Consider the following 17,215-nt stretch of genomic DNA (forward strand, 5'->3'; position numbering starts at 1 on the left):
TCAAAGTGTTCCTCCTTTTCATTTTGCTGTTCTTTGTCTTTTTTTTCTTTAAGTTTTAGTTCTAGTTGTAAGATTTCCTTCCTTCTACTATCTTCTTCTTTCTTTTTGGCTTCTTCCCTATTAAATCTCCTTTCTTCCCTTTCTTCCTCCTGTGTTATTTTTAGTGTAATGAACTTTTCAAGTTCTTCGCCTTGCAGGCCATTTTCCTTGCCCGCTTCTCTAAATATTTTGTACATCGACATTTCCACTTACTTGTGCCTCGTCGTATCTCGTCGTGGTCGCCAGTTGTGAAGAAACAAGTCCTTTTACGTTTAAAGTGCCTTTTAATTGTGGAACATTTTAACAAAACATATATACACGACAACGTTATGTACAGATCTCCTGCTTCACTCGCTGACCTTTTTCTCTCTCGTGTTACACACTAGTCACTTCCCACAAGTCCCCTAACTCTCGATACTCAACACTTGACCGTGTGTCACGGTTGACCACACAGCAACCGTGTCACCACAGTCCTCCAAGGGCAGAGAAAAATTTTGATCGTATCAAAATTTCATGAACCGAATAGTTTGGGTGTACATTAATAATGGTTAACATCGACAAGAAAAAATAATGACATGTAATACAATGGCATCTTCTATTATGAGAGAACTGATAATGCCTATGATGACAAATAAATTTTCAATAATATGTTATTGCAAGGGACATTTCCAATTGAACTATCGCAGAAAGCTTTCCTGTTATATTATACAACTTATATACAAAAAAAAATACACGCATTTAGTTTTTTCTATGTAACAATAATCTTTTGAATGCCAACATTGTCAGGTGAAAAATGCACAATTAGTTAATACTTTATGTTACATCAAAACATCTTCCAAATTAAGGGAATTGTTTACTTTGTGTTTCTTTCATATCAGTTCTTAAATGGACATTTATGACTACAATCAATGCAACAAACTTAAAAAAACTAAATTGTATACAACTTTCACATCTCTGAATGAAATAAAAAAAATTCAGAAGCGTAATGTTCATTCAATTTGGACAAGACAAATTTTAAAGTTATCATACAAGTTATTTGTTAATTTTTCTCATCATCTGATTAATGAATGAACCTAAGTCCAGCGGTACCTAGACATCATCTGCTTCCTCTATTTGTTCTATCACCATTACTCTACAACTGTCTTGCGTGTCTTGATTAGCGTTTGTTGAAAGAGTAAATGGTCTGGGCATGTACAGCTTCAGCATATTGATGTGAAATACTTTGTCTCGGCCTCTGATGTTTATGCTGTAGTCGACCTTCGAAATCACCTTTGTGACTTGGAATGGGCCCTGCCATTTTATAAATAGCTGGTTATTTTTGTCAGGCAGCAGAACCATGACATTATCACCAACTTGTAGTGTTCTCAACTTTCGCCCCTGATTTAGCTTTCTCAATAGTTCTGGTTTCTCTCTGTTTGTTTGCTTTTGGACGGTTTCGCATGCTTTGATTATATTTTGTCTTGTTTTGATGACAAGATCGTATCCTGTGAGTACGTCATGTTCTATGTTCCTATTTACTAGAAAGTCTCTGTATAGTGACATGGGTCCCCTAACAGGTGAGCCATAGAGCATCTCGAATGGTGAGAAGCCCGTTGTTGTGTGTGTTACTTCTCTGTAGGCGAACAGAATGGGGTTGATCAGCTTGTCCCAGTCTGTTGGGTTGTCCTGTGCTACTTTGTTCAGCATTGTTTTCAGCGTTGAATTCAGGCGTTCGCACATCCCATTTGCTTGGGGGTGAAAACGGGCAGCAAATTGTTGTTTAATATTCAGAGTTTTGCAAAACTGTGCGAATTCATTTGATTTAAACTGGATGCCTTGATCGCTCAGTATTATGCGAGGGTAACCTGTTCTTGCAAATATTGCTGTTAGTGCGTCTCCGACATCTTCGGAAGAAATTCTTTTCAATGGTATTGCTTCTGGAAACCGTGTGCACATGTCTACAACAGTCAATATGTAGCGATGGCCTCTTCCGGATATTACTGGCATTGGTCCAATAATATCTACGGCTATCTTTTCAAATGGCATTTCACTTAAGTCTGTTGTTTGTATTGGAGCTTGCATATATGTTCCCTTTGCTCCATGTATTTGGCAAATATGGCAGGATTTTATGTAGGCCTTGACTTCTTGCGTAATTCTAGGCCAAAAAAATTCATTCAAGATTCTATTCAATGTTCTCTTTACTCCCATATGTCCGGCAAACGGTGTGTCATGTGCAAGCTTTAAAATTGTTTCTCTGTACTTCTTTGGAACTAGCAATTGTTGTGTCTTGCCTGCTTTCAGATGAATTTCTCTCACATAGACACCATCTTCGCCTATCTTGATTAACCCTCGTCTTGGTGGAGCTTCACTTTCTATGAGTTTTATTAGATCTGGGTCATTTTTCTGTTCACTGACAAATTTTTCTGTTTTAATGTGTAGTGGGTCTTGACTTTCTGTGGAGATTTCATTCGGGTTGTTCACTTGATTATGGCTTCTCATATCGCTATTTTCTGTTTCTGTATTTTCATTTTCATTGTTATAAGGAACTTGTATGTTATCGTTTGTATTTAGCACTTCTTCTGCTTTCTTCTGAGCTCTTGTAGTAACCATGGAACATTTCTGTGTGTATTTTTCTTTCCACTTGTTCAATTCTTCTACTGTGCAAGGTTTAGAGCCTTTGATACAGCCAATGATAAGACCAATGTTGTCAGGCTTATTGTCTAGTACTAAAGCCTCATGCCAACCACTGATGAACGGTGTGTGTATGTTGATACGTGCTACCAGATGTGTAGTTACTTGACCCGTGTAACCAACACAGTCTTGTCTTCTTCCGGTGTACTCTTGTGGGTTGACGTATTCTTTTGCGACTAAAATTGCAGTTGCACCTGTATCGTACAGTACATTGGTCATTTGTTCTCCCACAAAGCCTGGGTATACCTGCAGTTTATAAGTGTGTTTGGCAGCAAATGCTCTATCTCTGGGTCTGTTGTTCCAAACTCTATTACGTCGGTTGTAGAAGCAAGTGTCTGTAATGTGGTTTGTTCTACCACAAATTTGACATTGGAAACGAACTCTTTGCTGATTAGTTTGATACTCTCTATTCTTGTAAGTATATGTTGGGCTCCTTTCTTCATCTTTCACTCTTCGATATCTATATGTTGGACTCATTTCTTCATCGTTGTCTCTTCGATATCTATAGGTCGGGCTCATTTCTTCATCTTTTTCTCTTCGATATCTATATGTTGGACTCATTTCTTCATCTTTCTCTCTTCTTCCTGTATATGGTGGGCTCTTGTCAGCGTTCTCTCTTCTATATAGAGGGCTTGAATTCCGCATTCTTGCAGCGTTGTTCACCATACAAGCTGATGCCGCAGTTGGGTTCTCTCTAGCTAACACTTCCCTTGGGTGTGCGGCCTTATACTGCCTTACTTGTGCTATCAGGCTGCTGATGGTCTTTGGCTCTCGCTCCGTGACGTATGTTTTCACATTATTATTGTAAGCTTCCATTACAGCGTCCATTATGATGTGTTCTCTGAGGGTTTCATATTTGTGATCCACTTTTGACAGGTCTACCCATCGATCGAAGTAAATCGACATGTTGGTGACGAATATTTGTGGATCGTCGTTCGCCAGAGGTGTCGACTCTTTCAATCTCCTTCTGTATTCGTAACTTGTGGAGCCAAACTGTCTCAGCAACGCCTCCTTCACGGCCACGTACTCTTTTCTTTCTTCATCTCTCATTTGGAGACAGATGTTGATGGCTCTACCTTTTAAGCGCCCCATGAGGCTTCTTGCCCATTCTGTCTGTGGGAGGTTGCATGATGTTGCTATATCCTCAAATCTCAGTAGATATGAGTCAATGCACTCATTCTGGCTCTCGTCAAATGGAGACATTCTGTCTAATTGTTTGTATTTGTCAAAGTGTTCCTCCTTTTCATTTTGCTGTTCTTTGTCTTTTTTTTCTTTAAGTTTTAGTTCTAGTTGTAAGATTTCCTTCCTTCTACTATCTTCTTCTTTCTTTTTGGCTTCTTCCCTATTAAATCTCCTTTCTTCCCTTTCTTCCTCCTGTGTTATTTTTAGTGTAATGAACTTTTCAAGTTCTTCGCCTTGCAGGCCATTTTCCTTGCCCGCTTCTCTAAATATTTTGTACATCGACATTTCCACTTACTTGTGCCTCGTCGTATCTCGTCGTGGTCGCCAGTTGTGAAGAAACAAGTCCTTTTACGTTTAAAGTGCCTTTTAATTGTGGAACATTTTAACAAAACATATATACACGACAACGTTATGTACAGATCTCCTGCTTCACTCGCTGACCTTTTTCTCTCTCGTGTTACACACTAGTCACTTCCCACAAGTCCCCTAACTCTCGATACTCAACACTTGACCGTGTGTCACGGTTGACCACACAGCAACCGTGTCACCACATCAGCCTTTAGTTGAAGTGAGATCCAGCTACAGACAAAAGAGGGTGACAAAGAATGACTTCTTCTACCAGGCTAACAGTCAAATCCTTTAGTTAAATTATTAGCACTTGTATGTATGTCTAATGAATCCTAATAAGTTAAACCACAGCTTTGGTAAGAAGCACTGGGGTAGAAGTATTATCTTATTAGAATGAAGCTAAATAGACAATGCGAGTAGAAAAATTAGTTTAGCAGAGAAGTTAACCTGAACATTATTTGAATTGAACATTTAATGTTGTAGATTGACTCAACAATATGTTTGGGCATTTTTTAAGGTTTTTGTACATCTCAACAGTCATGGCATCTCCAAAAAGTTAACTGAGGACTCCCAAAAACTTAAACATGTTTGTAAACTATCCCACCAGAACTGCAGCTATATGGCCAGATTTTGCTGCTTATTAGGCTCAAGGTAACCTTTAAAAAATGTAACTTCTGAAAAAAAAAATCTATTTCTAGCTGGCATATGATTAAGGCAAGGCAGTAATGCAGACACAAAGTTTTAGAAACATTGATTGTAAGAGTTGATAGAGGTCTGATTACTTTCAACTAAAAGAAGTTATTAGGGTTATGTTACTTTAAGTCTCTCCCAAAATATATAAATAGAAATGTCTATGAGGTTATTAAGGAACAAATGAAGGACCAGTTTAAAAAGAGAAAGAAAAATACCAAGGGCTGGTCAAACAAGAAAACTTGTTAAACAAAAAAAATGTTGTTTTAAACTTAATGAATTTGTGTACATTGAACAAACAATGAGTCCAGCAGGCAAATCTGTGGGTCAAACATGTCCATCAAGCAAAATTGTTGGGACAACATTGTCCTTCAAGCTAATTAGTGGGACAAATATGTCCATCAAGCAAATTGTTGGGACAATCATAAAACCTTGGCCCTCAAGCTAATTAGTGGGACAAACAGATCAATCAAGCTAATTCAAATTGGTTGAACAAACATGTCTGTCAAGCTAATTAGTGGGACTAACATGTCCATCAAGCAAATTGGTGGGACAAATATGTCCAACAAACAAATTGGTAGGACAAATATGCCCATCAAGCAAATTGGAGGGACAAATATGTCCCTTAAGCTAATTGGTGGGACAAATATGTCCCTTAAGCTAATTAGTGGGACAAATATGTCCATCAAGCAAATTGGTGGGACAAAGAACACAACAATATCTTTGAGGAAGACACCAAAAAAAAAAAAAACAACATTCAATACATAGAACAAGAAAACACTAACCTCCACCTCCATTACACACAATTCAATGCATACTCACACACATACGCAAAAACACATTTTCCTAAGCTTTTAACTTTAATAAAAAGAATTACTGAAATGTTGCTGCTAAAAAATCTGTAAAATCCCCCACAGAAACTAGCATGCAGTAAGTAGATCATTTAATACAACAATATAAGTTACCACTCAGCTTTATTTGAAACTAATCAATTGATACCAATATGTTTGGACGTAAAAGAATCTAACTAAACTTTGCTATTAAAAATATCAAATTAGCTGAAACAAAATAATTATAAACAATGTTTAAGAGTATTAATCAAATAAAATACTTTAATTACTGCAGCAGATGCAAGCATAAAGTGACCCTGCCCAGTTAGCACAATATAATTATTAATAAACACAAATCAAAGTTGGCAACACAAAATCTCATGAACAACATTGATTAGTTTTTTAATTCCATGTGACTAGCAATGATCATGTGAGGTCACAACACCAAGTAAGCTGATGCCAGGCCCAACCACGAGAAGGGGGGGGGGGGGCCAACATGAAAAATATTCCATGCACATTGACGTAATGGATGTATACTTGCCAACGACAACTTCTTTGGTATCAAAGTGTCCATGGATACCGTACACAACAGAAGACCTTTGACCACTCCCACCAACTGTGTAAACAGGTTATTCCGTTTTTTAAAAAGAATATCTTAAAAGTTGTTCTTCAAATTCAACACAAGTAACAGAGGTGGGGAGGGGGGTAAACAAAAATAAGTGTGTTTTCTATTAAACTGTTCCATGACAAATGGTTCACAGACAACTGGTTCAATGACATCTGGTCTACATGGCTAACTGACAAATGTTTCACAGGATAGTAACATAATTTTTATGCTTGCATGTTTAATTTGTTAACATTGAAAGTTAGTTTCTCTTCCCGGGACTAGCATTATACATTTAAACTAGTATTTTTATTAAATATTTTTCTAATTGGTTTACATATAAAAAAAATTTTCTTGGCTTTTCTCCTGGTATCCTGATTATCTGGTTTTGATAGCTTTTGCTCTGATTGTTTGGATTATAAACTAATTGATATAGCCAGTGAATTTTTCGGACTTCTTGATTTGGCACTAAAAATGTTCCTTGTGTCATTATGTAAGGAATTGTGAGGTTGTTTTGGTGGACCATTCAACTAGACACATTTTTTGACAGAAGGAGATGTGTAGATAAATTATACTTTGATAAATTGTACCTTGGACTGCTAACCACATAGGCATTGAGTGGGGAGAGGGTTGAAAATGACTGCATGAATGTTGATGAACACAGGGGCAGTTAAAATGGCACATATAATGAAACGAGGGTCAGCTGGCTTAGGTGTATCATAGGATTGCAAGTTTTTATTTTGTTCACATACTGTTCCAAAGGCTTAAAAAAAAGTTAAACTCGGATTGAGCATACTTTTGTGACCAGCTATTAATAGAACATTCTTAGAGATAAATTAATGTAAAATGTATTTTGAAACAGAAATCTAACAATCTGTGAACTATTTGGCAAGACTCCTCCTTACATCAGTCAATGCAAACCACAGACAATTCATAAACATAACTTATAAACATAAATTATTCATTTCTAAAAAGTCCTCAGATGCAATCAAAAGGTAAGTTTCAATGAACATCATTAGTGACAAAATTATAAAATAATGAGTTCAATCAAATGAAAGAAAACACAAACTTGTCGGTACATTCCTGTACATGCTACTAACCAGAAAACATACAATGAACTGAAGGAGGTGAAACGTACAAAAACCAATGTCATTTTTAACCATTTAAATGTGCAAGGTGACACCTATGCAGGAATAGATACATCACTGTTCAATAAGATTTATTACAAATTAATTGTTTCAAAACTATTACTAAAAACTTATATTTGGTTTTCAATGATACTTCAAATGTTAGAATTACTATTTTTTCTGAGTTTAACCCTCTAATGCCAACTTGCAACTAAGCTTCTGGCTCAAGCATAGAGCAAACTCCTGGAGACAAAAAAAAAAATGTTGCATGACATCAATGCTGCTCTCATCATTAAGGGAGTTAAGCAGTTAGGCAAACTCTGCTTGTATGTGGAATGAGCAATACCATTAAAAAGTAAAACAAATCTACTTGAACCAACTCATCACAAAGAAAAAAAAAAGAGTGTAGTAATTTAATCTAATTTAACTAAGATGAAAATAAAATTAGAATCACATATACGAAACAAATTGTTATAAGACCTTAAAACAATAACAATGACGTCCTATTCTCAAGTCATGCACCTTCCCACTCACAACGACTAATAAGTAAAGAAACCAATACAAAACAAAGACAAACTACAGCTACAAAATGAGAATGGTGATTTTATCATTGCATAAACTGAAAACAAACATGGTTATCTCTTGAACACTCTCAACATATTATATTTTTGGTACCAATCTAAACTACAGAACAGTAAAATAAAATCATTTTATTTAAATCCTACAAACCCAAATTACAGTGTGTGAAGAGAATATTGAATGGAATCAATTCTACCACCAATAACTACAAAGAAACCAAAAAAAAAACTAACCGCTAAGTCTAACATAAGATTCATGAATCAAATAATCTCATGCGTGCAAATGTAAGGAAAGAGAACAACCTTTCAGCGTGTCACCCAGGTCGTAATCATCGTACACTGAGAGCAGAGGAAATAAAAGGGGGCTTTTAATTAGAACTCTGTACAGTTCAAAACCATTGGTCAATGTTGTGTCGTAATACAAGACCCAGAATTATATGCCGAATTATTTTAAAAATCAGACTGGGGAGTTACTTATACTGACTTCAGAGAAAAAAAACATTTTTTAGCTTTAAAAATATAATTTTAACGAAGAGAGAAGAGTGAAGTATATTTTTGAAGCAGTTTTTTTAAGGCTTTTCTAAAAGCTATAAGTTTTGCTTCAACCTTAAATTAAAAACTAGATTTAGTAGAAGACCTGTTAACCCAAAAAAAAAACCAGCTTAAACTAATGCAAGGCAATCGGTTTTTTACTAAAGTCATCCTCAAATATGATAAGCAATAGCAGAGTAATGATGATAATAAAAAATAATGAATAAAATATAAGAGAATAAATGCAAAAGGCCGGTAAAAATAGATACTCTGAAGAGAGATGTAAGCAGTGTATCTAAATGTGCTAGTGGCATCCCCATGCATTGATAATATTACTTCTCTAGTATGTGCTAAGCAAGATAGCTGATATTGAAATTAAAAAATAATATAGAACCATTTCCTTACTACTTTCATCCTATAAAGGTATAATTATAAAATAATTTAAAAAAAAGGATGCTAAGAATAAATTATTTGAAAAGCTATGCCAGTGTAAGTTGAATTACCAGCATAATTTGGGCTCAGATGATCTGTAAAAAGATGAAGAGGGAATGTTTCGTATTCAAATACTCACCATCTATTCAATGAGCTATAATTTAGAACTACAATTTGTTAATGCTACAATAATGGCTGCCTGGAATTGTAAGCGCTCCAGACTGTTATGACAAAGGTCCCAAGTTCAAACCCTGACCGCTGCTATCCCCTGCTGACCTCTAAGGTCTGGGCTAGGCCAAAATAATCTTAATTTTGTATATAAAAAATGGATCTAGCTATTAATAGCTTTAAACCAAAACAAACTTGAAAAGATAATTTTAAAAAAATATTAATTCTATAGCAATGTAAAATAGCTTTTCACAAATTTTATCAATCACCATACTACTGGTGTCATAAACTTAGAAATAGCTGATTTTAAATTATGTAATGCCAATTGGTTTTGCTAATAATTTGTGCTTGCAGTCAAAAATTGTTTCCAGGTATGGAAATAAAATTTATCAGAAAAGTATAATGTCTAAAAAAGTGGTCATCTAGCACCATTAGCTTTTTTAATAAAATCAATTACAATGACAGAATTTAGTGCACCAGCAAATTAATATTAACAGATTCATGATCTCAGACCTGTTAGCATCACTGTGATAATCAAACCTCACTACCTGAGGGCTACTTCTAGTCATTAGTGTTAGTATGGGCTGCATTCTTTCATCTTAGCTAGAAAATCCAAATCAGCTTACATAGGCAGCTATAGGAACGAACACTTTATTGAGTTCATTGTACCAACTAAACTTTTACACACTTAAACTAATGTTAAATGCCTCTGTAAAAAAACAACTTAAAACCCACTTCACAATCCTGGCATAGTGTATTATCAGTGTTTGGACTCTGGTCATGGAACTGCTCACTGATCATAATTGCTCATTTGTTCTTAATTTACTTGAAGTATTTAAAGTTCAAGTCCAAATGCATAATTTCTGCATAATTGATCAATGTCACATTTCTGCCTCCAGCAGCTAAAGATCAAAAAGCTGAATAGAATGATGCATGAGAGAATTCATTCAAGTGTTGTTTTGTATTAAACCAGCACAAACAGGAAGTAAAGAAGAAAGTCAAAAGCTTATATTATTCCATGAGGGTCTGTGTGATTTCCCCTTTGTGGTTGTAAACATAAAAAATAAACATAATAATCCTACCATTAAAAACTTGATCTTTTAATTTTTTAAAGTGAAAAAACATAGCTGTACAATAAATAGATAGCTGAACGGAATTCATATCTCTAAGTCTTGGTCTTCAAGGCTGAAGAGGGGAGAAGTATTTCCTGTGGCTTACCTGCTGAGCGCTTTGAATATGTAGAGGAGCTGCTGTTTAGTGTGTTCATCCATCCAGACCTGAGGTCAGGTTGTCCAGAAGATGAGATCACAGGTGGTGGGGAGGAGGCGGACTTGTCGATTATGTCAGCTGGAGTTGACAGAGAGACGATAAGAGAAAATTAGGACAAACAAGGTCAACATTACACAAAAAAACTACATATATGTTTTTTTATCATTTTCCTTTCAAAATGGTATAGTAAAGCTTTATCCTCACATACACTGTAAATAATAAGTATTATTAATGAATGGGAACAATAATTTACATGTTCAAACTAGATTAAAACTGATTAACTTGTTTGTAGTGTACAAAACTAAATAGAAAGTAAAGTAAAAACATGGAGTTGTCATACCACTGGAAGTAAAATAAACGAAACAAATTTCATACCTTTAAAAAGAAATAAATCAAGTTTTGTTTATGGTTCAGAATGTGATAATTCTTGTGAAAGACTTAAAAAGTTACTTACCTAATGAGATCATGGTGGAAGACAAATGTTTCTTGTCATAGTGCATCTTCTGCCAGTAGGTAATCAGCAGTGTGATATCATCTCTCAGTTCACTGGGTTGCTGGGAAGGGCAGATTGGAGCACCACTGAAACACATTGATCAATAGAAGCTTGACAAACTTTAGAATGAGCTTTAGGGGGGCCAGTTAAATAAGATCAGCCAGTCATGTTTTGTCCCTCTGATGTCGACAAAGCTGTTGTCTTCTGGTGGTCTATTTTAAGATTATTTAGGTTATGTTAAAAGGGGTTATCAGGATCAAGTGCTATTTCCATTAAAGATGAACAAATGAAATTACTAAACCTTCATATTTAGTCTCTTGAAACTGTGATTTTTTTTTATTATTGAAACAAATAGTCCATTAATTGTCTTTAATACACAATGAAACATAAGTCTGATATCTTACCAAAAGAAATCTAGTGTTGCAGCATAAACTCTTTCTCTCAGAACTGTTTTGGATGGAGTATTTGGCAGGATGTCTCCTTGTAATAATGAAAGCCCCATTGAAAGAAGCCTATTTCAAAAACACATTGAGTGAAAGCACCTTTCAATAGTTTGAACAGACTACTGAAGTAATTAAAAGAAATGAAACAATACTTTGTAGGTATCTTTTTTATTCGAATTGCAGTTACCAAAAACAGTTTTCTTTTTTCTACAATTATAAATTGACCCCTTTATCACAGCTAGGACAAAGACAATAATATTTATATGACTTGAAGACAAGCCACTGTCCTCCTTTCATATTTCTTCACTTTATACACACGTTACTTGTACATTTACTTAAGTTCATTTAAACATTTAGACAATGTCAACGCTAGACCTCTTCATTTATACCAGTGTTGCTCAAACTTAGGCCAGCGGGCCACATCCAGCCCATAACACATTGCTATCTAGCCCTTCAAAACTTCTGCCCACAAGATCAGTTCATTTGTTGAAAATTTATATGGCTCCCAATACATACAATTGAACCCCAGTCAAAATAGCAGACTGACTGTTAGTGAACCATCTTGCTTATAATCTTTTTTTGTGTGTGTGAACATAATTATTAATAAGAAAATGTGCACAGCACTACAAACAAGAAATCATTACAAGTTCATAGTACCCCTTTCAGACCTTGGGATATGTAAGGCAGATGAGGTAATGTTCATCTGTTTCTAAGTTCAACAGTTAACCAGTGTGTAATGTGGCCAGCACAATGACTAACCCCTTTCACTACTTAAGTCACAACAGTTAGGTGGACTCTAGGGCTTCTCAAAAATATTGAAGTTCAAAATCCCAGTCTTCCCTGAGAATGCAAAACCCTGCCGTTTAAAAGGCAAGCACTTTACCACTCAGCCACCAATGCCCTGACGTCACAGCATCAGAGAAAATCACAATATTTTCTAATTAATTTAAAAGAGTTCAAAATACTCAATTAGCTCAAAATGACGTTAGGGTACAATTAAAAGCCTCAATGTCAAAAAAAGAGGTCACATGGAAACTCAAGAAGTTGGCAAAACACTAGACTAAAATATTTCAGGAAAAAAAAAAGGCTAACCTAAATCTTGGCCCGATGGCAGCAGTATGCCGAGATATGATAGATGGCCTTTTACCAACAGTAACAGACAGAGATTTATTAAGCAATGTCAGGAAAATTTGAATTTGAGCAGAATCGCTATACTTGGCTATTTCCACTCTTTCTTGCAGAAACTGTCAATGGAAAAAAAATTGAAAATATCATAACACAATCAGTATGGACATCTATTTATTACTCTTGTTCAAATTTGTTATTGCCCTGAATTGAAAGTAAATATGACTAACACATGTTATGTTGATTTCTCCTTAAACAAGCTAACAAGAAATAGATTATACAAACCCAACTATTTCCACATAATGCATTTGAAAAAAACAAAAGCAATACTCATTTCTAATTAAACATATCTTACAAACAAAATTTATTTTAAAATAAATACCAAAAACCATAGCCCACAATTTTAAATAGTTAAATTTTGTTTTGAAAAAAAAAAGTAACATTACATTGAATTCTATACATTAAAAAAAATCCAACTAATTGATCATTTCATCTAAAACTCCTTACATCCTAAATAAAAAAATTGTTACCAAGCTTCTACCACAGTATAAGCTCAAAGAGTGTGTTACCTTGGTCCAAAGATTGTGTGGGGCCACAATAGGAGGGTTTGGAGACAAAATTTGATCTTCAGCTTTTGCCAGTGGGTCTGGACGAGGAGGGTCTGGTGCAAATATTCCAAGCTTCATGTCAGCGCAGACTTGCCAGGCGGACGCCATCAGACACAAGAACTAGAGAGAAAAAATGTTATTTCTCAATAAATGATGTCGGAAATCATAATGTCTTAAAACTCACAAAGTCACTAGTTTTACCTCAATGGTAAACTCTGGTCGAGCTGAAAGCATCCATTCCCAACACATGATGGCAGCCTCCATGACCTCTTCACAAAACAGTCGCACTGGACCCCAGCAGATTGCTTGAATTAAGTAGCGGCTTACAACTGTGAAAAAAGGACATGATGACAGCGTAAGTCAAAAAGGGATAATAATTACAGTTATGACCTATAATTTAAGTAGTTCTTCATATGATTTAAGTGTAGCTCTACATATGATTTAAGTAAATCTACCAATGATTTAAGATTTAAGTAGTTCTACCTAAAATTTTAAGTAATTTACTAATGATTTTAGTAGTTCTACCCATGATTTAAGTAGTTCTACCAATGATTTAAGTAGTTTTACCAATTATCTAATTAGTTCTACCAATTATTAAATAGTTCTACCTAAGATTTAAGTAGTTTTACCAATTATCTAATTAGTTCTACCAATTATTTAAGTAGTTCTACCTATGATTTAGTCTGAAAGATGATAAAAATTTCTGTGATTTTTAAATATTATCAAGAAAAGAAAACCTTACAACTTATCAAATCTAAAAGTCAATTTTAACATTTCTTTCCCCTAAAATGACATCAAAAGTTTTATTGTAACATAATTTTATGTCTCTATAGAATGTTCACATTATACTAATATAGGTATTTGACTTTCTATTTTTAAAAATTGCATTGTATGCATAAAAGGATTGAAAACAAAATCATATCAGCAATGAACTTATTCAATACGCTAAGGTCAAGAGATAACAGGTGTCAATGTCAGTTAAAAGGTTTTAAATAATTCAGATTTAAGACTATAATACACTGACCTGGTCGTTTGATCTGTAAAGCCGTTATCCGAAACATGCATTGTTTAGCCATGACAACATCTGTTGAAAACACGACCAAAAACAGATCAACATGATAATCATTTAGAATCCTAGTTTACAGTGACTTTAACAAGTCTTTGATATTTAGCTGCAATAATGAATTTAATGTTAGAAATGTCTGAGTTGAGAAAATTCTAAAAAAATATGCTAACCTTGTTCAAGGTAAGCTTTCTCCAGCTTCAAATACATTTTCTCTTCAGCAACACTGACATCATCACAAACATCCAGCATCCCATTCACCTGAAATAGTCACACAACTAGAGAAGTACAGTGGTGTAAATGCACGTTCTGAGACGTGGCGTTGAAATAGTGTGTCTATAGAGGGACTGGTCACTACTGCTGTGTCGCGAATGCGTAAAATCCTGGGTTCGTGCTTCCTGGAGTACTCTTGACACGTGACAAACATAGATAGTACAAACTGACATAAGTCCGTTTCAGCAGACAAATATAAAGTTTATTTGATAACAATAATAATAATACTGCACTCCTTGTCAGTTACACAAGTCAAGAACATACCTATCCGCATAACAGCGGTATCAAATATATTCAATATGTTAAACCCTCCAGAGTAGATTACAAATCACTTCTGAATCTCAGTGGGTAACACTGTGCAGAATAATACTAAATAACTACTAGAAATACATGTCTCAAAAAGACCACTGGCATCCACTGCCCAAAAGTTACTACCTAACTCAGAGTTACAACTCGACTAACTAAGTTGCTACTACTACGATAATAACATGACTGCCTCGTACAGAGGATATCACTTGACTGACCTGACTGAACTCAAAGCCAACTTTATTTATTCTACTTCCTGTTTTCTACATCAGGAATTCCACGTGTCTTTTAAATGTCTTAACATGACTTGAACATTAAATCAGGCAATGTCAACTGAGACTGACAAGTGGTCACTAAAGCATGACAAAACATGTCATTCATGACAATTTTTAGCAAGGGTCAAGAGTTTGATTGAAGAAATAAAAAAAAAAGCTAGCTAGACAGTGGAGGGAGCACAAAGAAAGGGTCGTCCATAGAAAAGCCGACTGGATAAAAGAATGGACCGGCCTCTCTCTTGATATCCTACTGAGAACAGCGGCTGGCCAGAAAAAGTGAAGGGATTTGGTGCAAACTGTCACAGCACCCCTACGACAAAAGTCAAGGGAGAGATGAAATGAAATGAGTTAGACAATACATAGTGAATAATGCTGAATTATGAGCTCACTTTGGTTGTCCTACTTAAGAAATTAACTTCAGTTCTTCTACTTTAGAAATAAATTTGATTATCTTCTTAAGGAATAAACTTTGGTTCTCTTACTTAAGTGATCTTAGTGGTCCTACTTAATGAATGAACTTAAGTTGACCTATTAAAAAAAGTAAGCATTAGTTGACCTAGAGAGTTCAAGGTCTAAAAAGAAAAATGTCCTAGATATACTTTTCTTCTACCTTTTTATTTCAAATGGTGCTAGTTCTCTATTTGGCAGTTTCAAAGCATAATCTACCAGAAAATTGCAAAGCTTGGAGAATATATTTCTGACACAAGTAAACAGTTTATGCAATATGCAGCTTGTAAAAAAAAAAAGCTAAAGGTAAACAATAAATCCATTTCATACTGACCTCTCCTAGATAACGAGAGCGAATACTTAAATTAGCCATGAAGTTGGAGCTCTCTGAATGAACACAAGATGGCCGCCTATCTAAGCTATTAGCCTGAAGGACAGAAAATAAAGAGAATTATGTGCTTTCAATGTAAGAAAACAATATCACTAATGAAAATAAAACTTTAAAAAAAAACACATACCCCAGACATTGTGTTGACACCTCCTTTGTAGCCAGCATAGTTGAGCACAGTCTCAGTGGCCATAGCCAATCCACTGTGTTGGAGCAATCCTTTGGCCTCCATGTCCATCTGGAGAACATACTCTATCAAGTGTGACCGGACAGCATTGGGTGCCCACTTCATGGACTCCTGCAGGATGGTGGAACTCCGAGCAGAACAGTCTTTGACAACTTGCTGCAATAAATATACTGTCAATTCAAGGACTGATATACAAGTGGGGATTGTTGAATGTTGTTTAAAATTCTAAAATTCTGATTCTCAAGTACTTTTGCATCATATTTTTTTTTTCAGATTAGAACAACTTTGCAAAACATATAAATAAATATTGTAGAATTATCTTGACAAAAAATCTGATGTCTGACTTACCTCCCTTGAAGTGATGTTCTCCATAATTCGAAGTTTATAAGGAGTGGCAGGAATCTGTATTTCTGGAGCATCTTCATGAGGATCCTGTGTTTAATGTAAAAGCTTATTTAAAGTGAAAATTCATTCAAGTCAAGACAGAGGTATTATAAGTGTGAGACCTTATGAGGGAAAGAGAAACAGGGTAATAGTTCATACCAAAATCTCAGATAATGTCTAAGTGTCAAATATATCTTAGAATATAAAGGACTAAGTTACATCCCTGATCTCCCCTTATCTTAGGTCCTGCAACATGACTAAAAAAAAAGTAACGCATTCTGACTTGGATGATTAGAATCCAAGTCACAGGACTCACCAGATCTAGGGCATCACAAACAACTTGTAAAATATCTAACATAGTCTTCAAAACTTTCCCACTCCATAAGAGATGTGGAAATCTGGAGAACACAGTAATACAAACAAAATGTCAATTCTTGTTAATTCTTCCCAGTAATAATCAAAGAGTTTTTAAAATGATAAGACTATTTCTTCAAGATATTATAAATGCCCTAATACTGGGTGGTAAAATTAAGTTCTCTTTGTATGTAAGTTTAATAGCAAGTCTGAAACTACAATGAGATACTGAAACACTAATAAGAAATGAATCTGAAAATTAGTACTTCTTTCATTGATCAAAATCTAATAATTATAATTGAATGTAAGGTATATGTATGTATGTCCGTCCCCCATAGAAACAGTATGACCAATCTTGATAAAACTTGCATAAATGTTCCTTAGATCATGGCAGAGACAGT

General features: G+C 35.0%; 1 protein-coding gene across 7 annotated transcripts in view; it reads right to left on the minus strand.

Moving 5' to 3' along the window:
* LOC106068000 (phosphatidylinositol 4-kinase alpha-like) overlaps positions 1-17,215 on the minus strand; it is a 58,395-nt gene that overhangs the window by 16,892 nt on the left and 24,288 nt on the right. For 3 of the 7 annotated variants that reach the window (XM_056007292.1, XM_056007295.1, XM_056007290.1), the window contains 14 exons: positions 16,777-16,858; positions 16,425-16,508; positions 16,020-16,232; positions 15,836-15,928; positions 14,374-14,461; positions 14,162-14,221; positions 13,339-13,466; positions 13,099-13,257; positions 12,497-12,648; positions 11,366-11,473; positions 10,923-11,047; positions 10,418-10,546; positions 8,372-8,407; positions 6,301-6,375 (listed from right to left, as the gene is read on the minus strand). In XM_056007292.1, coding sequence (XP_055863267.1) covers positions 6,301-6,375; positions 8,372-8,407; positions 10,418-10,546; positions 10,923-11,047; positions 11,366-11,473; positions 12,497-12,648; positions 13,099-13,257; positions 13,339-13,466; positions 14,162-14,221; positions 14,374-14,461; positions 15,836-15,928; positions 16,020-16,232; positions 16,425-16,508; positions 16,777-16,858 — 1,532 coding nt within the window. Of the gene's footprint in view, positions 1-6,300; positions 6,376-8,371; positions 8,408-9,102; positions 9,127-10,417; positions 10,547-10,922; positions 11,048-11,365; positions 11,474-12,496; positions 12,649-13,098; positions 13,258-13,338; positions 13,467-14,161; positions 14,222-14,373; positions 14,462-15,835; positions 15,929-16,019; positions 16,233-16,424; positions 16,509-16,776; positions 16,859-17,215 lie in introns of all 7 variants that reach the window. The other 4 variants (XM_056007291.1, XM_056007293.1, XM_056007294.1 and 1 more) reach the window with 4 other exon arrangements.

The sequence above is a fragment of the Biomphalaria glabrata genome, chromosome 12, assembly GCF_947242115.1.
Source record: "Biomphalaria glabrata chromosome 12, xgBioGlab47.1, whole genome shotgun sequence".
Lineage (NCBI taxonomy): Eukaryota > Metazoa > Mollusca > Gastropoda > Planorbidae > Biomphalaria > Biomphalaria glabrata.